Source organism: Lipotes vexillifer, unplaced genomic scaffold (genome assembly GCF_000442215.2).
Source record: "Lipotes vexillifer unplaced genomic scaffold, Lipotes_vexillifer_v1.1 scaffold695, whole genome shotgun sequence".
Taxonomy (NCBI): Eukaryota; Metazoa; Chordata; class Mammalia; order Artiodactyla; family Lipotidae; genus Lipotes; species Lipotes vexillifer.
Window position 1 is genome coordinate 186,371 of NW_006798057.1, and position 23,425 is coordinate 209,795.

Sequence of the window (23,425 nt, forward strand, 5' to 3'; positions counted from 1 at the left end):
GGGAAAGAGCCCGGTACCACGGGGTAGGTGATAAATGGCCCTGACTTTTCCTAGAGGTCAGGGGAGGCAGGTGTAAGGGAGTGAAGAGAGCTGAGCAGGAGTGAGGCGGGCACAGAGGAGCTGCAAGGAGGGATGCCGACTCCCTGCTGCTGCCAGCTGTGGCCTCCACTCCAGGCAGGAGAAACGTGGCCGCCACTCTGGAGAGCTTTTTTTTTGGAGTTGGCACAGCCCCTGGCCCCCTACTCTCCCAGTTGTGTTCCCATGTAGGGGGTAAGAGGGTGAGGTGGGATGAGTGCTCATGTCCACAGTGGTCTTTAGTCTCTTGGAGGGGAGGCCATCGTCATTCAAGAATGGAAAGATAGAGGGACATGTTTTGAGCACCTCTCTCCATGCTGCTGGTGGTGAGGTCCCTTACCAGAACGAGGTGAATGAGCGCACAGAGGGCAGGAATGGGGGGTAGGCAGTGCTGTTCCTTCTCGTCCCCACCCTAATCCCATGGGCTGGGGCCCAGCAGGGCTGCAGCCTGCTGCTAATATGGCAGCAGGATGCAGCACGGCCCCCTCCCGCTCCAACACCCAGTAGGAAAGCCAAAACCACTCTGGGTCCATTTGTGCTGGCCACCTTGAGATCTGATGGGGGAAATAAACCAAAGTTTCGTGGCAGGGTGGAGGAAGGCTGGGTCCCTTGTCCTCGACAGGCCACCCCTGCTCGTACTCACCCATCCCAGATAGGCCTGTGGGATGAAGGCACCATTCAAAGAAGGCGTGAGATGTCACTACTCACCAAGTGTTCTACCTAGTTGAAGACATGGGTTTTGATGTGGATGGTGGAAAAGCATTTTAAATATGGTATCACACGAAGTCTGCCTCAAAAATGTTTGTGCACCTCAGAAATTCCTATACTGAAGCCCTAAAGCCCAATGTGAAAGTATTTAAGCTGGAGCCTCTGGGAAGTAATTAGTACATGAAGGTGAAGCCTCACAAATGGGATTAGTGCACTTATAAGAAGAGACACAAGAGAAATGATCTTTCTACCATGTGAGGGCACAGCATGAAGGCAGCCGTCTGCAAACCAGGAGAGGACCCCCACCAAGAATTAATCCACCAGCACCTTGGTCTTGGATTTTGAGCCACCAGACCTGTGAGAAATAAGTGTCCATTGTATAAGCCTCCAGCCTGTGGTATTCTGTTATAGAAGCCTGAGCAGACTAAGAGCCCATGCTAGGTTTTTGAAAAAACAAAATGTAAATTATGATGTTACTTCTTCCTCTATTTCTTGTAGGACAGTATTTTGGAATCACAGAAACTAAAACACTTTTTAAAACATTTAGCCACCACCCTGAGAAAGAATGAATTTAGGAATGTTCCATCAAATGTCTCCCATCTATTAAATGTTTTAACTTCAAAATGAAAGGAAGAGTCTAGCTATTCATGTTTTGGTTTGTTTTTGTACAACACTACAAACAGGTAAGGGTATCTACTCCTCTGTCTCAAACTAGCGCACTTTTTTCAAGCTCCTAAGAGATGCGCATGATTAGCCATTCCAGTTTGCACTTAAGGTTAGTAATGAACCATCATGGTGTGCTCAGGACTGTTCTCATTTTAGCACTGAAAGTCCCATGTCCCAGGAGACCCCTCCATTCAAGGCCAAACGGGATGGTTGGTCACGCTACTGTCACTAGCCTTCCAGGCTGTCATGATGACATTCTTACCACAAACTGTCCAGTCTATTTGAATACAAGCCAGTGGTTTATGCTCTGTCTGCCATGCTTTCTAGTTCTGTGCTAACAATATCGAGTTCTGATTCAGGTGAGGAATTAAAGAACTGGGACTTTTCACATATATTCTCCCCAGTGATTCTGTGCCACCATAGAAAAACATGCACATAAACACATATATGCTTTAATTAAAATTTAAATAAAAACCACAAAAAAACCTACTGGAAAACATTCATTCTCTTTAGGAACAATGTGGGATTTTTTTCTTAGATTTTTATTTTTATACATTCTTATGACATATCCCTTCACAGGTGGTTAGCAAGATCAGCTTTTCAGATGATTCCATTCTAAATATACATTTTAAACAAACAATATCAAAACAGCCAGTGGGAAGGTGAAAAACATTCCATTAATACCGTTTTGTCTACACAAAAATAAATGTGAAAAGACTGGTTGTGTCCTTACCCTGTCCCACCACACAGTTGACTACTATTGTCTCCAGAGTGACTGGTTTTAAAGGACATGGAGCTGTGGCATGACCTGTCACATGGTCAAGGGCACACCCTGCTCCTGGGTGTTCCAGAGACTTAGTAAGCAACAACAGCTCATGACTCCATATTGGTAAATACTCTTGTCAGGATACTTCTTAAAGATATGCATTCCAACATGGAGATAAAAATTAAGATCTAAGACATTTATTTTCCAATGGAGGTCGGTCATGACTTTAATAAACCTATTCACATTAGCCCTCATTTCCAAGGTCACAAACTAGGAGAGTGACATTAAACTAAGCCTACTTAGACACACATAACAGACTCCCGCCATCATCAGTCTTGCCATCAAACAGTAGGCTGTCACCTTGACCGAATTCTCACCAATAAATAACTTATACAAATCATTACCAATTACAACTAACATAAAATCAACTCATCTTTTTATTAGAAACAAGAAGTCTTCATTGGCAAAGCCGTCACCACCATACCAGTTTCTGACAATCACTAGTGCATTTGGCAGGTAACAAAGGTTTACACTTGCAATTCAAATCAACTTTCTTTCTATACCCTGCTTCACGGTGTTTTAAAAATAGATCACCCTGAAAGCTGTGCTGCATTGATCCTCCACTTCTTGATTAGGAAAACGCACTCTCCCTAAACTACTTGTTGTAGCCATTCCTGGCAGCTGAGGAGATATGTGTTGTGGAGGTCTGAGGGCCATCAGTGAAACCTAGAGGGAAGACCCTCAAATTCCATAACCGGCCCCCATCATCATGTCCTACCTGAGGATGACAAAGTTAGGGGCGGTACAGTTTCGACAACATTAAGTGAAAGAAACTAGTTTGGATTACAATACTGTGCTCCTAGAGATACTATCTTTATGTGAGGCTACACCTTTAAAGAAGGAAGCTTTAAAAACAATACCTTTATGTAAAATAAAATAAATCCAGCAGAACACACCCATTCTAGTATCTTAAACTCAGTGGCGTATATCTACAGGGCCACACTCTGTGGCCCAGAAGAGTAGGGCCTCTGCCTTCCTCCAGGGCCCTTCGTGGGTGCTTCAGGGCTGGGCGGTGGGAGAGGCACCCAGTTCCCTCCCCAAAACATCTTATTCTATTTAATGTATTATTTGTTTCCCTGGACAAAACACCGCCACTGTCATGATTTCTGTCGAAAGTGCAAAAACCTCCATGAGGTTGGTTGCCGTTTTTCCATCTCTAACTCTTTGCGCTCAGAAAGGCCTCCACCCCATCATCAGTGGGTTGGAAAGGGCTTCTTTGGGAGGCACAGCCCACCTGGGCTTTCAACTTTACTGTGCATGACCATCCCACAAGTCCAGCTACAGTCTGCACATCAACGTTCTTTATACTGTCTTCAGGGTCTACCTCCCACCAGTAAAATTAAATGTTTAAAGGCTAAAGTGCAGAAAAGCTCAAGTATACCCTGGTAAGAGCTGGCTACTCCAGAACTTAGGTTATAACAAAAAAGAATATTTAGACTGTGCACTAAACAACCTAGTACTGCAAAAAATTGGTACTGTAAGCCATTCCCAATAATCATCCCCCCAGCCCCTGTCCCTGCCTGGACCCAGTGCAGCGTTCCAGGAACTTATGCAAACATAGCTAGTGTGTTGATCTGATATACTGCAGGAGGCTGGAGCTGTCCTCTCCATAAATAAAATACTATATTATTTAAATTTCTGCACATAGAAAGCAATTCATTCAAGTCTTTAAATGAATTTAACTCTATGACAAATAACTTTTTCCTAAGATGAAACCATTTAGCTTTTTTTTTAATCTGCTTATTTCCTACAATTTCTTTTTGAAAAGACTTTGGAAAGAGAAAAATGTATTCATTTTTCCCTTAAAATGTTAGTTTACTATTTCATGTTAGCACATGCAAATAAAATTTACTCTTAAATATATTACTTTAATCTCATTACCATTTAGGCATCTTACCTAGCTATAGTTTCAAACAGATGTGAGGCATTTCTGTGACCTGGTGCAAGAATGGTAGAGTAGAAAGAAAACTCCAGAACAAGGGACTTTTAAGACTAAAAAGATAAAAAATATTTTTCTCAAAGTTCCAACTTAATAAAATTCCAAAGCCTTTTAAGGCATGAATTAGTTTGATATCTTTACAATTATCAAGTAAATTGACATTGCCTGGAGCACTCTTTAAAGTAAGTAAAAAAGGGGGAAGGTTTTAATAAAGAGTGTGCCTCCCTCCCCTAAAGGAAGTAAAGGCCTTTGTGTGTCGTATGTTACCCAATAAGATGGCATTTAAAACAAAATATGTTTATCAAAACCAGTGTCCCTCATTCTCCTCCTCCTGATTGTCTAGATAGAGGAGGGCAACCTTCTTTTCATCCGAAATCACTGACCTTTGGTCTACCATCCTCTGCAGCTGCACCATCTTATCAAACTCGGCCTGCTCCTTGCCCTTTTCCCCGGGGGCCTGGTGTTTGTCCCCAGCAGAGCCCTGAAAGCTCACGCCAGCTGCCAGGTCATTCCTACTGCTGGCATCTCTCCAAGCATCACGGTCAGACACACTATGAGCTTCTGCTTCTGTCCCTGCGGGGAAGAGGACTGTGGCCTCTCGGGTCCAGCGGGGGGTCGTCTCTACGTTACTCACGTCCATCTGAAAGGTAAACGAAGTTTCTTTGTGCCCCAGGGCAACGTGCCTTAGTGTTCTGCCACTGTCTGCGACCTCGCCTATCTCAGGGGAGTCCACCGAACCAGCAAGTGCAAATGTTTTGGAAATGGGTCCGTGGAAGACAACTTGTGCAGAGGTGTTGGTTTCTGCAGGACCCAGCTGGATATGCCTAAAGGAACTGCTCACACCTGATGTCGCTTCTGCCCCTGACGTGTCTCCTGAACTAGCCTCCTGAGACGATTCAGAAACAGCCCTCTGGAAGGTGCTCTTCTCAGTCATCAGGATTCTCCTACCCACAGCATAACTACGGGTGGCCTGGGTCACGTCTGCCGAGCCCTCTCCATAGGCTTTGCTTTCTGAATCGCTAAATTCCGAGGGTGGGGGAACTATCTGCTCGGTGCCCTGATGCCTCTGAGGCACGGTCTTGATGTGCCTGATGGATGTGCCATTCCCTGACCACACTTCCGTGTGCACAGAAGCTTCTCTGACACTCAACTCCATTCTGTCTGAAAGGGGGGCTGTGAGCTGGATCTGCTCACTGAACCCCTCCCTGAGGCCTAACTGAAGGTGCTTCACAGAAGTCTGGGTACCCGCTGACTCTTCTTCTGAAAAATAATCACCAACCTTCCCTGCCTCAGAAGCGGGAGCCTGAAAAATAATTTCCCTCTTAGAATGAAATTGTTGGGAGCCAAATGGGCTGTGCCTCCCCGATCTGTCAGGATCTGTGGAAACCTCTGCCGGGCCAGGCTCTTCTGAGTCCCCGGCCCCCGGACAGGGAGGGTCAGGCCCTGGGAAGAAGACTTCTTTGGACAATTGACTTTGATCAGGACCCAACGTAAGATGCCTTGCAGACAAGCTGGCTCCCGCCGAGCTTGCTGCCCAACTCAGGTCACCTTCCCCACTTATCTCCACCACCTGGGCGGCGGGTCCTTCAGGTGAGACTTGCTCAGTCCTCCAAGTTCCAGGGGGCTCTATTTGAACGTGCCTCACAGACTGACTAACATCCTCCAGCACATGTGACTGGGCAAAGCCCCTTGGGCTGGTGACTTCCACGGAGGCCGACACGGGGCCCTGGGAAGTGACCAGCTCTGTGCGGGGAGAGGCCCGGCCGGCGTCGGCCTCCTCACCAGAGGGCCTGTACAGCTCCTGGGTGGCCCAGCGCTTGAAGCCGCGGCTAGCAGCCGGGGCGTCCGTTCTGGCCTCCCCATCTGGGCTGCCAGGGGCCAGCCTGTGCCGCCTAGCCAGGCCGTCTCGTACCACCGACTCCACGGCCTTCTCGATCTCACCCGCTTCATCCCTGCTCAGCTCCTCCAGGTCTAACTGATCGGCATCCACCGTCTGCAAGAGGCTGACTTCGGCCACTAAGGTCACAGCCCCGCCACCCGCGGTCTGGACTTTCTTTACATCAACGGAACCACCCCCGGGCCCGCCCTGACCCTCTCTGGTGAAGGTGGACAGCTCTTCCTTCATGCGCTCTGGAAGGCTCTCCTCCAGCTGCTCAATCACTTCCACCAGCTGGTGCCTGGGCTCCTTGAAGCCTCCCTTAATGGATGCGTGGAATTCATGTGGTATTTTAATTTCCTTTTCAATGACTATGGGTTCAGCATGAAATTCACCACTTCTCGCTTGTCCTTTCCAGTGAGTAGAACCCATGTCCCCCTCCAGAGATGCTTCTGGAACATCCAGTGGCTTCACAACCTTCTCTCCCAAAGCATCATCTCTCTCCATTCTTCTCCGAGACCCTGGCACAATTTCATCTTGCCAGGAATACCTGATGGTGGATTCCTCTTCGATGTGGATCTGCCCGTACACAGGGCCTTCATCTCTCTCATGGCCACCAGGGTATTCGTCCGGAGTCGACACCAAATAACTCTGCTCTCCCTCCAAGTCACCTGCCTCCGTCACTTCTTCAAAGTGAGTTATGTTCTCTTGGGGCTGCCTGGTCTTTTGACCTTCATTCCCTGGGCACGTGATATCTGTTTCTTTGTAAACTTCCTCCTCAACAAGCCCCTTGGAGCCCGAAGACACGTCATCGACCTCCTCCACTTCGAATGGTGTAGAAAACTCATCCGCCTTCTCGCCACTGACATAGCTCACGGGCTCTTCGATGATCTCCACGTTGACGACCTTTGCTCTCCCCTCTCTCCCCTTCAGACCAAGACTGATTATATCTCCGATCAAATGCTCAGCTGATTTTCCTTTCAGCTTCACCTCCTTAGCCTCCTTGCTTAACAGGTAGTCCAGGCCAGCTTCATCTGAAATGTCCACCTCTTCAGTCAGTTTTGACTCCACGACTATCTCAGTCTTCGTTTTCCTGTCACCGGGAAGCTCTTTCCTGTCCACGTAAGTGACTTTTGTGTCTGGAAAAGAATCAGCAGATGCTTCTGTCTCGGGAGAGTGGGTAAACTGTTTCAGGATACTGGAAACGATGTTCTCAGCTATGGTTTCGGTCATGGAATTACCTTTCAGAGAGCCTGCAGTGTCGCTGGTGCCCAGCCTGAGCCCTGCCTCTCTCGTTTCCACCCCTCTACGTGCTCCATCACCAGCGTCCTTCTTTAGGGGTGTCTGGAGACCCTGGGGGGCCGCCTCTGCTGTGCTGTCCTGGGATACTTCTAGACTGATCGGTATCTCGCTCTCCCTCACACGCTTCTCCTTCAGTGACTCCTCTCTTGCCTTTTCCTTCATTTGCTGGCTTTCTCTCTTTCTTGCTTCTTTATCTAACTTTGTAAGTTCTTCCCACCTTAAGTTTCTCTCCTCTGAAGCCTTCTCTTTAGAATCAAACATTTTCTCTTCTCGCTTTGTTTGGATGGTTCTCGGTCTGTTTCTCTCCTGCTCCCTTGTGGCTTTAGCTTCCATTTTCTTTCCCAAAATGACGGTCCTCTCATTTGACCAAGTGCTCTCGGGAGCACCTGCCACCACACTGTCCTGGCGTTCTTGGTAGGACTCTTGGGCAACGGCGGACTCTTTGGCTAAACTAGTGGGGGCGCCCTTTATACCTTCAGTTCTTGGTCTATCAGGGAATGTTTTGACTTGAGCTTCAGTATTTCTTAAAAGACCAGGGGTTGGAGAGAAATTTCTGAAGTTGGTTTGACTGCTGGCAGTTTTTTCATAAGAGTTTTCCTGCTGGGCAGTGATAAAGGAAGAGTATCTGGAGCCCAGGAAGTCTCTTCTGGCAGCGCTTCTAACAGCCGTCTGAGAACGTGGCACCAGGCTGTGATTGAAGCTCGCCGAATGTGCTTTCTGCCTTGGAAACAGATTTCTTTCGTTTTCCCTCTGTAATACTGAGGTGGTATATTGATAGGGCTTGTTTCTGAATTCTGTAGAAATTGAACAGTGCATTAAAATGAGTCATCATTACCTTTTTTCATCTGAAGAGCATCACCATAGATCAAATCCCATCCCATCATAATATACACTATTACCACAGGAGGGTCATTATAAATGAGATATTTTCAACCCCCAAATTATTTTTTTCTGGTAGTTTAAAGAAACCTATGACAATAAAATATAGCCCTACGAATGCTTCCACTCAACACTTTTCTCCAATTACTGATCTTAAAATATTCATGCATCTTAAATATATCAAATGTGTGATCGTAAAGCATGGCACACGTGCCAGAGACGTTAGGGGCGCTATTTATGTGGCAGAAATTTCACAATTTGGAATCCTTCATTTCCACTTTGTTGAGATAACTTTATTTTACTGATTAGCAGAGAAGAGTTTCATAATTACTACAGAGTACATAAATACTAAACACTGAATGGCATAACCCCTCCACCTTTTACTATGCTCTTATTTTTCACTGATTTCCATGTTGGGCCAACAAATATTGAAGAATTTGACTTTTTTTTTAATTCCTGATTTCTTCTATTTTTATACTTCTTTTTTTTTTTTAATACAAACATCTCATTTGAAAAGGTGCCAAAGCAGGAAGCCAACCAACCACCAATACTACAACCTGTCTTAATGTCATGGTCCTGGGGTTGGGAGGCGGTCCATGGGGCTTCCTGCTTTGCTCTGGACCATCCAGAGACATGCTACCCAGGGTACCTGCTCTTAGGGGTGGCAGCTGGTGGCAGGAATGTGGCCGGGCCAGGAGCATCATCCACCCTGCAGGCACCCCTTTGTGCCCACCCACACCCATCTGCTGAGCTGGGCAGAGGCTTCTCGCCCCCTGGGTCTCCCCCACAGCAGCCAACCAACCTTACTCTCAAATTCAAAAGCAAACTTGCTAGACACTAAGACCACATCCCTTACAGTCACAGATGACTGGAACCAAAATTATTCTGAACGCAGTGACCTGTCAATCTGTGAAGTGTCTAATAGGGATGTTGTTTTTGAAAATAAAGATGGGGAGTGTTATTTTTTAAATAACTACCACCTATCCAGATTGACTGTTATAATCACATTCTCCTGACAGCAGTAACCAGTACATACATGTAATCCCAATGTACCATGATTTTGAACATGGCAACACTCACGGAGCCTGAAACTACACAGAGTAAGGTGTATACAGAACATACTACACATAATGTAATCTGCCCTCGCTTAGCCAGAAAGCTTTTTAAGGTTTTACAGGACTGAGAAAACTTTAAAAAAAAAAAAAAAAGTTATCCTACAGGTTCTCCGGGTCTTTCTGATGAACATTAACTCTCTAATGTCAGTTCTGCAGCTACAGGAAATACAGGCTTTGTGCTGCAGCTTTTGGCCCAAACAGAGGCTGACTTCAGGGCACTAGGTGACACTGCCGCTCACACCACCCTGAGCTGCCCACGCAAACCTAGGCTGGTGGAAACAGTGTAATCCTTCCCACCTCTCCCGCCAGTGGGGTCACGAGTTCCAGTGTTGATTGCCTGCTGTACAAAGTAATACCTCCCTAGGTTTGGGTAAAGGCTGTAAGTCTTTGGTCTGTAAAGGGTGCTCCCTCCACAGGGTGTGATGAACAAATCCATGTCCACCTCTCACCCTTCACACTTCCCAGCTTTCCATCAGCCCTCTCCTCCCTCACCACGCTGGGTAGGAAGCACCCTCAAACACTGGCTAGATGAACACATGAGTTAATGAAGCCCTTCCCCACACAATTTCATTTGCATTATTATTGAAACTATGGCCCATTAAATAAAATCTATTTGATACTTGAGAGGGACAAATGACAGGTATCTGAAAACTCTTATCTAACCCCAACTCTTCCAGATAAACGATGCTTTACTCTTTATCCATGGAATGAACCTGCTCAGATAGACAGCATCTTAACGTTAAATTATAAGCTTTCCTTATATTTACCTTGTGGCACATTTTCAATGCGCTCAGTCAAGATCTGTATCTCCGGATTACTTTCTCCTTCCAGTAAGGCTCTGTAAAAATTATTTTTAAAAAACTCATTAGGAAATAAAAGACAAGAAGTGCCTCTGTTAGCTGTCGATCTGGTCAATGATACACTGTCACAGTGTCATGTGTCTGCAGGTGCTGCACTACTGCGATGCAAGCCCACCCCAGCAGACCTGGCTGGAGAGAGCGTCTCTCAGCTAAATGAACAAAATGACGGGGCCAGGGCTTCAGAAGGACTGGAGAGCCAAGGCCTTCTAGAAAACCCTTCCAAACCCAGGGCATGGAGGAGGAGGAGACAGAGGGATGTGGGCCCAGGAAGGGAGGTCGGGGGTCTGGCTTCCCTGGGAAGGAAGGGCCCAGGCCTGGCAGGTCACCCTGGGCTACAGGGACCCAAAACAATTACTACTACCCCACTGGGGTCTCTCTGGAGTCACAGGTCAGGGGCTGACTAAGGGCAGAATAAGGACTGACATTTGTTTGTAAATAAGGCAGCCAGACTGCATCTGCAGTTTTCATACTGGGTTCCATGGGGACATCTTAGAGATGAAAAAAGAGGAGAGAGGGAAAGGGCAGGCGTAAGAGGAGAAGGAAGAGCTGCAGACCACCCCCCTCCACCACCATGGCCCCCAGGGGTCTCATTCCAGGCGGCATCTAGTTATCTCCTCTGATAAAATGGCAAAATGCACTGGACTAGGTGGTTTCTTTGGCCATGTCTAGCTCCCAAAGTGTAAAACTCTAGAGTCTTCATTAAGTTGTTATTCATGTCTATGACTCAGAGCCCTGAGGAGAGAGCAGAGGTCAGGCCCCATAGCCCCAGCACACCGCAGTGGGTCAGTGCGGGATGTCCATCGCTTGGAGACCCTAGGACATGGGCTGCTGCGGGCACAACAGTTGTTCAGTTGCTAGGGCAATGTGTGAGGTCACTAACGTCAGTTCCAAGAGATATACTGCATACGGCAAAGGGCAAGCAGAAGCGGGGCCCACTTGGAAATGCTGATCTGACCACTGAGAGCCAGGCAGCCAAAGAGGGAAGGGACGCCGGAGCCGGGTGGGGACTCTCGGATCAGGCAGACCAGGGCCAAGTTCTATTTCCACTGATTCAAACGCAGTGATTCCCACAAATGCGAGAACGCTGTGGGCAGGTGGAAGAGAGCAAGGAGGCCCCCCTAAGGAAAAAGCAAAGACAAGGATGAGAGGGATTCCAGTCCAGGTGTGCACAGGAGGGTTCTCCTGGAAGCTGCGACTGCAGTGTGCACGTGTGGATGCAAGAAGCCGAGGGGCCACATCCAGAGCCCTGCCCTCCACGCCAGGCGAGAGCCAGGAAACAGGACACCAGCCCGTTAATCCCACACCCTCATGACCAAGCATGTTCGGTTCCAGGAACACAAATAGCTTCCACTGCCGAGAAAATCCCGAGGTCTTTATAGAATAAAAGGAACACGTTCAAGGTAAAAGTCAGCCTGTGAGGGTCTGTGCCCCAGGATGACAGTAGCAGGAAAGGTAGCATCCTACAGCTAAGGGTCCACAGCGGGCTACTGAGAAGCCAAGTCCTATTTCAGATCTTCCCTCTGCCTGCTCGGGAGGAAGCCTCAGGTACCACAGGGCTCCCACGCTAGCTGCCCAAGTCAGGACGGAAAGTGCTTGCAGGGCATCCAGGTCAGCAGAGAACTGATGACTGGGGAGGTGGGGGCGGGGGCGGTCAGGATAAAGAAGATCCCCTTGGGGGAAAAATTTCTTCCCTCTCCCCTCAAAGGGGAATGGTTTTGCTTCTCTTTCAGGGAAAATCCAAACCATCACCAAACTTTTACTGAGTTCAGGACCCTGAGTCAGGTACTATCGTTCCTAGGAGGGGGCACCAGACCCCGAGGGGTCACACAGCACTAATGCTCCTGGGCCCAAGGCCTTCACCAGCCCTAAGACTGAGCACCAAGCAGGCTCTAACCCTCCCCTCTATCTCACCAAGTCCTCCTGGCAACCCCACACTGGGCCGACAATGGGCATTCTGGCCCTACAGGTGAGCAGACTGGAGTGCAGGCCTGCACTCATCAGCGAGAGAAAGGGAGCCCAGGCCTGGGTACTCAGCCGCCCCTGCAAGCTGCCTGGGCCTCCCTGCGGAGCCAGAGATGGTGCCATTTCACATACATTTTAGAACAAATCCCGCAGACAGACCCTCCAGACCATATTAATGAAAGCAGATCCAACATCTCTTGGTGATTTCAATCAAAATGTCCCTACAGGGAAGAGCAGCAGCTCCCACTAGGGAAGCACTCAGGTCCACAGCGACTCCTCCTCCCAACGGCTGGTCCAACAGGCAGGAGCCACCTTCTCGACCTGGGCGCCCAGCAAAGGGCCTCACAGGAATGCTGGGACACTGGTCCCTGAATCCATGCCTTTACGAACCCCCCACCCCCACCCCCACAATGACACACGACAACCCGTCTCCAGCAGCACAGCTCACAAGACTAGGTGGCAGAGGCATAAACAAAGCGCCTGGGGCAAGGCCAAAAAGGGTCAATTCCCTCAAAAGCTCTCAAAGGAAGGTTTTTAAGGAACAGACTCGTACAACTTGAAGGAGCAGGTCAAGCATTCTCTGGGGATTTGGGGAGCGGTGGAAAAGAACTGCCTGGGACCCACCGTGCCAGTGAGAAATGCCAACCGCCTGAATCACGGGCTATAAGTGAACATCTCACACAGGCCCACGGGTTGGCAGCCTCTCGAAAAGCAGGAAAACAAGCAGACATGTGCTGGAAAACCAGGTCCCTGGCCTCATTAAGGCCGCCGAGACAAGCCCACAGGTTGGAAGGGAGCTCTAATGCGGCCCCTGGCTGGGTGCCAGGCCCTAACAGACCACCCACGGGCCAGCCAGCAGCAGGGCTCCCGTCTGGGATAGATCATCCTGATGGCAGCTCAGGGCACATCTGCTGTTGCTCCACGCAGTGGGCACAAGGCAGCCGCCCTGCACGCCCACCAGAAACAGGGACAAGCGTCAGGGAGGAGGCAGAGTCGGAGGATGTTTCCGGAAGCAACGCCAGTGGGGGAGCCTGCCTGGTCCTGGGTGGAGAGATGTTTCACATGGTGCTTCCTGGCAAAACGCAGGCTCCTGGAGGAAAAGGAGGAGGGGCTGGGAGAAGGAGCTTCCCTGGGCCTCAGCTCCAGAGAGGACAGGGGACCGACCGCCTGTCACTCTAGACTGGGGACTGGAGTGGGAAGGGAGGAGAGAGGGGCAGAAGTCCATCCACAGGACCGGCATCACCATCTGGTTTGGAAAGGGTCTGTCCCAAGCACAGGCATAGGAAAGACAACAAGGAGGCAGCGGTGCCAGGCAGCCTCTGGTCATTCCCTCTGTGCTCGGGATGAAATCACATAAGGAAATCCCATTTGTCAATTCCAGAGACAGAAAAAAAAAAGACTGACATAAAGAATAAGATTACTAATAAAGCAGAAAGAGAAAGCACAGGGAGTGGTTAACAGAGAAACTGCCTGGATTCAAATCCTGCCACTTCCTAGTCCTATGACCTTGGGCAAGCCGCTCAAACCCTCTGTGGCTCAGTTTCCCCATTTCTGAAACAGGCAGCACTCACAGGTTTGCGGTGGTAATTAATAAAGTGACTGGAAAGTTCTTGCAACAATGGCTGTCACAGAATATGTGCTCAATAAATATCAGCCATCATCATCATCACCTACATCATCATCTACTGACCTCAGAAAAAAGGTGATTTTCCATTAACCAAAGTAGTTCAAGAAGAGAAGAGATTCTGGATTACCTGAAGTCATGGTTAACTGAGGGCTAATTCATTTACACAATGATGTGGGTAAGGCTAACAACCAAATGTATCCGCTGATCCTAATTTTCTATCCTTAAAACTACAAGATTTTGGGCTTCCCTGGTGGCGCAGTGGTTGAGAGTCCGCCTGCCGATGCAGGGGACGCGGGTTCGTGTCCCGGTCCGGGAGGATCCCACATGCCGCGGAGTGGCTGGGCCCGTGAGCCATGGCCGCTGAGCCTGCGCGTCCGGAGCCTGTGCTCCGGCAGCGGGAGAGGCCACGACAGTGAGAGGCCCGTGGACCGCAAAAAAAAAAAAAAAAAAAAAAAAAAACATCAAAAAAAAAAAAAAAAACTACAAGATTTTATTAACTTCAAATTTTTCACCTAATAACCAGGTAAGTCTCAGTGTTAACACATTTTTATAGGTTTTCCCAAAAATAGGATTCAACTTTAAAAAAACAAAATGGGGACTTCCCTGGTGGTGCAGTGGTTAAGAATCCACCTGCCAATGCAGGGGACATGGGTTCGAGCCCTGGTCTGGGAAGATCCCACATGCCGCGGAGCAACTAAGCCCGTGCGCCACAACTACTGAGCCTGCGCTCTACAGCCTGCGAGCCACAACTACTGAGCCCGCGTGCCACAACTACTGAAGCCCACGCGCCTAGAGCCCGCGCTCCAAAACAAGAGAAGCCACTAAAATGAGAAGCCCGCGCACTGCAACGAAGAGTAGCCCCCGCTTGCCGCAACTAGAGAAAGCCTGTGCGCAGCAACAAAGACCCAATGCAGTCAAAAAATAAATTAATTAATTAATTTTTTAAAAATGTATTTCTCCAAGAACTTGAGAACTTCCCAAGAAATGTTTTCCTTTGAACAGACACATAAAAAGGTACAGGTGATCTTAAAAACAATGGAGCAACCAGAAACTTCATTAAAATGATGAAATTAGCAAATGTTAAGCATTATCTGTACTGCTTCATTAGCAGTCTAAACCTAGAGACTGAATATTCTCAGTTAAAACCCGCCACCTCTGCCCACTGCCATCAGAAAGAGGAAAGGGGGGCTCTGCACGTCCTCCCCCAGCACAGACATACAAAGAAACTAACCTTTTAAAAGGACTTTGCCATGAAGTCCCCAGGCAGGAAACCTTTGCACTACATTTTCGTATCTGGCCAGGCAAGACTCCCTTTAGTGTTTTCTGTCTGAGAAATCCTTTGGCTCTGCTTTCCATTTTTTCAGGTAAAACTTAGAATTGTTATATTCTCCACCCCCAAAACATAAAAAACAAAGCCTCTTTGTAAAATTTGATGGAGATTTCATCATCTGTCCCCCAGATAAGAAATCTAGGATGGGCCTGTTCTTACCCTCAGTTTTGTGGTTTCTGGACTCAGTTTATTCCTGGGTTATTTTTGCATTTTTTTGTTTCAATTTTGACTATCTTTTTTTTTTCCAGTATATTTTCTAACAGCTTACTCCTGATGATTGTGTTCTGTTCTCTTTTTTTTTTTTGGGGGGGGGGGGATGGGGGCGGGAGTGCTCTATTTTTTAACTGTGTTTCTGCAAGTTCTCAATCGATAGCTTTTGGGCCTGATCTTTATGTCAGTAGTGGAGGGGTTTGGGACATGGTGGGTTCTGAATACTGTCAGTTTCACCATCTTCAGATAATACACTAAGTCTGAATAAGCCCACTGAGCCCTCTCCACCTGCTTTGTGGAAAGGGCTCAGTGTAGGGTGATCTAGTTTACAAGACTGTGTGCCCAGCAGCACATCTGCCCACGTTCCTACCCAGAAACCTCCTGCTCCTGGCCCCTCCATCACTGCCCCCACCAGCCCTGAGTGGAGGTTCCCTCGGGTACCTACCTATGTCAGGTCCCGAATCTCCGACCACCACATGCACCTCCCAAGGCCTCCGCCCCCACCCACAGACACACATACCCGTTCCACCCCAGGCCCAGACCCTCCTGCACTCTACCTGCCAGCAGCTGGCTCCCCTCTCCTCGGCTTTGGCCCTGGAACCGCCCCATCTCAGTGGCCTGGCAATGGAGGCCCCTGCAATCTGCCTCCTTCCAGGCCTCTGATGACTCATCTTGCATTCTCCTTCCTCCACTTATTTTCTTATCCTGACTTGTGCACCTGGAGCTCCTTTCTGACACCTTTCTGCCAGTAAAATTCCTATTCCCCACTTTCCCTGCCCCTTCAAGGCCCAACTCAAATCCCACATCCCTTGCAAATCTCTCTTAATTACCTCGGCCTGAAGCTCTCCATCCCTTCTCCTAACCATCTTTATCAAACTCTGTTCATTGGCAGTAAACCATGTACGGTATTTTATTGGAACATGCATACTGTTATTTTAACATCTTGTTTGACTTTTCACCTAACCATCCTTCTCCCTCCCTCCTCCCATGCCACCCCCCACTTCCCACCTCCCCCTCTTCTATGTCTGTTCAAATCTCTGCCAACCTTCAAGACCCAGATCAATCTCATCTCCCTCTAGAAACCTTCCCTGATTCTCACAACTCCCTTCTGATTCCAGAAAACTTGCACTTGTGTGTCTTGGGGGATGTGTCTTGTCTCCTATGGTGTAGGAGGCTACCTCGGTCCACGCAGCCTTATCCACAGCACATGATCCTGAGCACCCGGCCGCACGCTTCTGAGCCCCTCTGAGCAGGCATCACACCCTGCATGCCGAGCATCTCCAGAGCAGCCTGAGAGCACAGACCCTACCCAGCTCACAAAACATGGCTTCACGGGTGTGGCTCTCATCCACCCAACATACATGGCCCTCAATGACAGCCCCCAAAACCAAGCTGCCCAGGGACACCCGAATGCTTGGTATTGCCAGAGATGCCACACTAGGTCAGTCCTCAGGTCCTCACTCGGGCTGCCCCCTCTGCCTGGAAAGCCCTTCCCACATGGTCTCTTCCTGGCTGCCCTTCCTGCAAGACTTGGCACTGCCTCTTCCAGGAAGCCTGCTCTGCACACTCCATCAGCCCCCAACAGCGCCATTCCCCCACTCAGCCTGCCTATCTTTTGTCTTGTCCTCTAGGCTGCTGTGAGATAGGCTTAGAGCTTTCTGGATGCCTGTGGGCTGCTCTGCAAACAGTAGTGTGCACACAAATCACCTGGGATCTTGTGACAAGGCAACTCTGATCAGTAGGTCTGGGGTGCGTCCAAGGTTTCCCACAAGTTTGAGATGCCTAGTGATGCCGACACTATGGGTCTGCAGGCCCCTGTGAGCAAGGCCCTGGACCAGTGTTTCTCTTCCCTGGACGCATCTGACAATCATCCTCGGAGCTTTAGCACTACCATGGCTGGGCCCACCCTGTGCCAATCTAATGGGAATATCTAAACTGGGTCCAGGAGCCGATGCTTCATCAGCTTCTCCCAGTGATGCCCACGTGCAGGTGCAGCTGAGAACCACGCCCTGTCCTGTTTCTGAGAATCTCCCCTTTCATTACTCAGCCCCTCATATAATAAGCACTCACATGTCAGGAAAAACCTCGAGATGACATATCAGGCGGATAAGCATCTCCAGCCCCACATGACACCACTGGAGACAGGCAGACAAGAGCAAGCACAACTGTGCCAGCCTGTCTTCTCCCACACTTCCCCCTTCTCTCAGCATCCTCAGCCCCAGCCCAGCCCCACAGCTTCTGCCCATCATCACCTGCAATGTGGGAGCAAAGGGCTCATTCTCACATTCACCTGCCAGGCCAGGCGCCACAGTCTCCCTGGCCACCAACTGGCCAACTTAGGTTTGGTGAAATCCACCAGTCTTAGACTCTGAGGTTTGCTTCGTTTTAATTTTATTATTTTGTTAAAATTATATATTTACGTATAAACTGTAAGTCTATCCCTATAAATTATGAGTTGCACCATTTTATTATTACCTTAACGTTTCTTCTTTAAGGTTACTGGAAAGGGCTAAATACCTGGGTTTGGAAGGGCTCACGATACTTGAGACCTGGCCTAAGCACAGCCCACAGAGTCCAGCCATGCTGTGATGCACTTTCAGCTTTCCAGAGCCACAGCCCTTCTCTTCCCTTCTCTTCCTTGCTCACACACCTCACATGTCTGTCTGAGCAGTGCTAGAGGAGTGGCCTGAAACTTCGGGGAAACACAACCTCAGCCATGGCGGGCGAAGCAATGCCTGCCGCAGCACTGGCCACCTCAGCCCCTCTGGACAGGGCTGGTGAGCAGTCACACTGCACGGGGCCCTGGAACGTGGTCCCCACGGAGCTGACTGTCCCTGCTGCCCTCAGAGAGGCAGGGTGTGGGAAGAAAGTCAACTTCCCAGAGATGGAAGGTCGAGGTCTGTAAAGATCAAATGGGCACTTGTGAAGAGGAATTTTCAAACCTGGCCTCAGAATTCGGGCAGCAGCACAAAGTACTGAAAGAATCACGTCAGACATGACAAGGGTTTATCTTCAGGACACTTATCAGTGATAAAAAAATGCTAGGCTTTTGGCTGATACAAAGAAACAGGACATATTCTACCGCCTCTATGTCTTTCAGACCTGCGGGCATCTCCCAGACTCAATCCTAAGCACTGGAGGGCAGGGGGGCGGCAGCAGTTCTAACCACAGAGGCTGGGGTCTGGAGCTGGGCAGCACCGGGCATATGCAGGCCCCTGGGCTGGGCTCCCCATTTTCCCCACGCAAACTTGGACTTCAGGAAGGCACACAGTGAAATCACTCACTTCCCAGAAAGGACTGATGCTTCCTAAACTCCTAGGAGACGGCCAAGTCAATCCCTAAATGGGTTAAAGAAACACCCGGCCACAGACAGGAGTAAACTCCGTCCCTGCTGACATGAGTGAAAAAGGCTCGCGACCAAGAGAAAAGCTAGAAAAAGCTAAGCCTTGAGGAAAGCTAAGCTGGTAGGGTTGTGAACACCTACCAGAGAGGTAAGGCCCCGGCCTCTCAGGCAAGATGCCCACCTGTGCCCTCTGACTTTTCATGACAGAGAACTGGGGGCAGGACAAAGCGAGGAAGGAAAGGGCTCAAAATCCCAGAGAGATGAGGCATAAAATCAAGGTCTCCTGACTCCAACCCAGGGAACTTTTACAAAAAGGAAACAGGAAGATCCAACTGCCTCTGTAGAGAAAAGACCTCACCTGACACCAGGTGTCACCTAACAGGGGCACAGATGCGGGTTTTCTAGGCTGACCCAGCATCCGCTCTAGAACGATGCCTGGTTTGGGGTACCTCCCACCCAAATCTCAGTCCATGTGACTCATGGGAAGCTAACCCCTTTCAAGCACTTTGTTCCCCCAGCCAAGGATGGGCACATGACCCAGCAGAGCCAGAGTGGGTCCAGGAGTCCTACTAGGATAGTGGGAAAGACGCCCCTCCTCTGACCACAGGATTGGGGGGTTGCAAGGACAAAAGCCTGGAGCTTCTTGGGGCCCCTCCTGCCACTGTGGGGGCAAAGCAAGGAAGGAGGGGCCAGAGCAGGCAGGGACAGCCCGCCAACAACCCTATCCGGGGAACCGGATGAACCTACCATGCCCAAAACTAAGGACGTTTTCAGTTATATGAGTAATAAATGCCTTTTTTGACTTGAGCCAGTCTGAGAGGGCTTCTGTCACTTGCAAGTGAAAAAAATTCTAATGCTTCCTTCCCCCAGATAAAGCCCGATTGTTTTGAAGTTTTCCTTATTAGTAAAGCTCAGCTTATCTCACTCAGCATTTGTTTCAATACCCTACCAATTTAATTTTGCAATTGTTCACCCCATGAGATTTCCAAGAAGACTGTGGAGATGGACCTTGGGAAAGACAGGCTGGCAAGTGCCTCCTCTCCCCTCCCCCATGCCCTGACCAGCATTCCTTCTGCAGGACTCAGGCTGCATAGCTCCCAGAGCAGGGACCCAGCAAGGCCCCCACCAGCTTGGCCCTAGGACCATCCCTCAATTCAGCCAGGGGCTCCGCCAAGGGCTGCCATGCTCGGTGGGTAAGGCACAGGCCCTCAGCAGCCTGGACCCCTGCTTCCAGGCCCCTTCCCTCACCTGCAAAAGGGATGTGTGGTGTCCACCACCAGAGGGTGACTATGGGCAGTGAGCAGTTGCGAAGGACTTAGCACTGCATCTGGCAGGCAGTAAGGGCTCAGTAACACAAAGCCACAGCCACTCCACGGAGGGTGCAGGGACTTTCACACTGCCAGCTCCAGCTTGGTGGACTCAGCGCAGCATCCTTACCTATAGGTTGCCACCTCCAGACTGAGGCTAGTCTTCACCTGCACGAGCTCCTGATAGTCCCGCAGCCGGTCAGCCATGGCCAAGGTAAGGGCTGCCTTCTCATCCTCCAGGCAGGCGATCTCTCTCTAAGGAGAACAGAAGGTTTTGGGATCAGAGGACTGGAGCTTTGCTGGGTTGAACTTAAGGTACCAAGAGCTCAGGACACAAAAAGAGATGAAAAACCTCCAAGTTTACTAAAAACGCAGTCATTGCAAGGATGATTTTTATTTATTTATTTTTTATAAATTTATTTATTTTTTATTTTTGGCTGTGTTGGGTCTTCGTTGCTGCACGCAGGCTTTCTCTAGTTGCGGTGAGCAGGGGCTACTCTTAATTGCCGTGCATGGGCTTCTCATTGTGGTGGCTTCTCTTGTCACGGAGCAAGGGCTCTTGGTGCGTGGGGTTCAGTAGTTGTGGCACGTGGGCTCAGTAGTTGTGGTTTGTGGGCTCTAGAGCTCAGCCTCAATAGTTGTGGCGCACGGGCCTAGTTGCTCCGTGGCATGAGGGATCTTCCCAGACCAGGGTTCGAACCCATGTCCCCTGCATTGGCAGGCATATTCTTAACCACTGCACCACCAGGGAAGTCCCAAGGATGATTTTTAAATACTATATTTCTCCCTCCTGGAAGGTTTTCCTTTTTTTTTTAATTAGCGCATAAAGAAGATGTGGCTAGGACACAGGCTTCTCTGTTCATTCTCCCTAATAATAATGAATGCTTGTAAAGCATCTCTACAGCTCAGACATCAGTCAGCTTAGGGAAGTCAATACATGACACTAGTGAAGTAAGATGCTATTTAAAATAAGCCAAGACTAGGGACTTCTCTGGTGGTCCAGTGGTAAAGAATCCACCTTACAATGCAGGGGATACGTGTTCTATCCCTGGTCAGGGAACTAAGATCCCACATGCCACGGGGCAACTAAGCCCATGCACCACAACTACTGAGCTCGCAAGTCTCAACTAGAGAGCTTTCATGCCACAAACCAGAGGCCACGCACTCTGGAACCCGCGTACCACAACTATAGAGAGAAAATACGCACGCTACAACTAGAGATAAGCCTGCACGCCCCAACGAAAGATCCCGCATGCCTCAACGAAGATCCTACATGCCGCAACTAAGACCCAACGCAGCCAAAAATAAATTTAAAAAATAAATAAATAATAAATCTGTTTAAAATAAATAAATAAATAAGGCAAGACTAGAAAGCAGGGGTTTTACTATATTTAAAACAGAAGTTACTCAGATCTGAAACAGAATTTCCCCCATACTCATGATACAGAGTTCTTTGTTTCACCTAGAAAAGCCACTTTAAAATCATCTGGGAAGAAAAGTTATGTTAATGTGACAAGAATATATTCTGGGCATAAACGTCAAAAGCCAGACCTGGATATAAACTTTTATGACTGTTCTCATGTAGTTTAATAAGTGCTCCCTGGGCACGTGTTCACATCGCCCCCATAGCAATTCCACTCCCTCCTGCATCTGTCCATGTCCCCCGCCCTGGCTGGGAGACACTGCAAGGCACAGCCTGTTGCTGCCTCATGCATCCCCCCAGCCCCTGCCTCTAGAAAAATGCCCTTCACATGCAAGTCACACAGCACACAACCAGTGAACTAGATTTAAAATGAAATGATCAAGATAATATTACCCTCCTCAAAATGTACTGTTTTCTTTTTTTTTAAATAAATGTATTTATTTTTATTTATTTATTTATTTTTGACTACGTTGGGTCTTTGTTGCTGCACACGGGCTTTCTCTAGTTGCAGTGAGCGGGGACTACTCTTTCGTCGTGGTGGGCATGCTTCTCATTGCAGTGGCTTCTCTTGTTGCAGAACACGGGCTCTAGGCATGCAGGCTTCAGTAGTTGTGGCACAAGGGCTCATCATTTATGGCTCACAGGCTCTAGAGCACAGGCTCAGTAGTTGTGGCACACGGGCCTAGTTGCTCTGTGGCAATGTGGGATCTTACCAGACCAGGGATTGAACCCATGTCTCCTGCATTGGCAGGCGGATTCTTAACCACTGTGCCACCAGGGAAGTCCCCAAAATGTACTATTTTCAATCGACAATATATTTAATAAACACAATGGCTTCATTTGTACCATTTTACAGTTTTTCCCTACTCTGCATTACAGTTTTATGTAACATTTTATAGTTATGCTGGGGAATAATTAACTGAACAAATATTTAAACTCTGAATAAGTCCATATACTTTAACTTTTGGTTTGCAATGGAACGTAGCATTATTTCTGAATACAATTAACAGGATACATTTTTAGACATTTATCTTTGTGGAATTTAAAAATTATAAGACAACGGGAGAAGGAATCTATTTTCATTTCTCATGTAATCCCTCCACCAAAGGCACCTGGCAATATGCTGGCGGCCCAAAGTAAATAGGTAATGTTTATGAAACTAAGGAATGACTGTAACTAAGATCCCACACTGGATTTACCATCTAAAAAAATGCATGAATGATCAGCATGTAAATAATTCTGCTTCTCATAGCAGTTCTATATATCTAAGCTAATAATTGTTGTTAGGTTATTTTTGTCTATATAAAGTATGCTAAAAACAAAAACTGAAGCCACTTAAGCTTTTAAAGCAAAGGAGTAAATTTGAAAACCACTAGCTAGTATCCCAGGGTGGGTAAGTGTAAACACCCCCCAAAACTGGCATTATAAATAGATAAAAGAGGCTCATCAAAGCAGACCACTGGCCAGTCTTGATTTAAGTAACAGTTGCCAGAATTTAGTCACAACATCCACACATTCTATAGTTAAATCTCAGTGTTAAAAGCCTATGTTCCCCCATTTTAGAGGGAGTATAAACTCAGGTACAAGGTTACAGTATAAAATGTTCTGTAAACATATGACTCCTTCCTACTACAGGAAATTCTACCTAAATATTAAAATTTGACAATGTGTAGTAATGTCTTCTTCACAAAAAAGTTTGATTGCTGTTAAAATGCTTAGAAAAAAAAAATCAAACACATTCAATTCTCTAACTACAAGCCTCCTAAGCAGGACAAGATCTCCCAGCCATGCCAAGGAGGTAACACGAAGATTCTCTCCCTCCTGGGGGTGCAGAACATTTCTGCACCCCGCAAAACAAGAGGAGGAAAATCAAACTGTGTTTAAGTTAAAATAAGTGCAGTTCCAACCACATTCCCATGTGAGTCAACTCCTCCTAAACTGTCAAAGGAAAATTCGTTGACTTCTGGAAGCAGGAAT

The 23,425-nt window shown here is 48.2% G+C and overlaps 1 protein-coding gene across 2 annotated transcripts in view; it reads right to left on the reverse strand.

Moving 5' to 3' along the window:
* Nucleotides 1-4,038: 4,038 nt before the first annotated feature.
* The window catches only part of SYNM (synemin), a 27,965-nt gene continuing 8,578 nt past the window's right edge, over nt 4,039-23,425 (reverse strand). The window contains exons 2-5 of one of the 2 annotated variants that reach the window (XM_007470088.1): nt 20,156-20,280; nt 10,154-10,224; nt 5,772-8,186; nt 4,516-4,874 (exon numbers count right to left, since the gene is read on the reverse strand). In XM_007470088.1, coding sequence (XP_007470150.1) covers nt 4,516-4,874; nt 5,772-8,186; nt 10,154-10,224; nt 20,156-20,280 — 2,970 coding nt within the window. Of the gene's footprint in view, nt 8,187-10,153; nt 10,225-20,155; nt 20,281-23,425 lie in introns of both variants that reach the window. The other variant, XM_007470087.1, reaches the window with a different exon arrangement.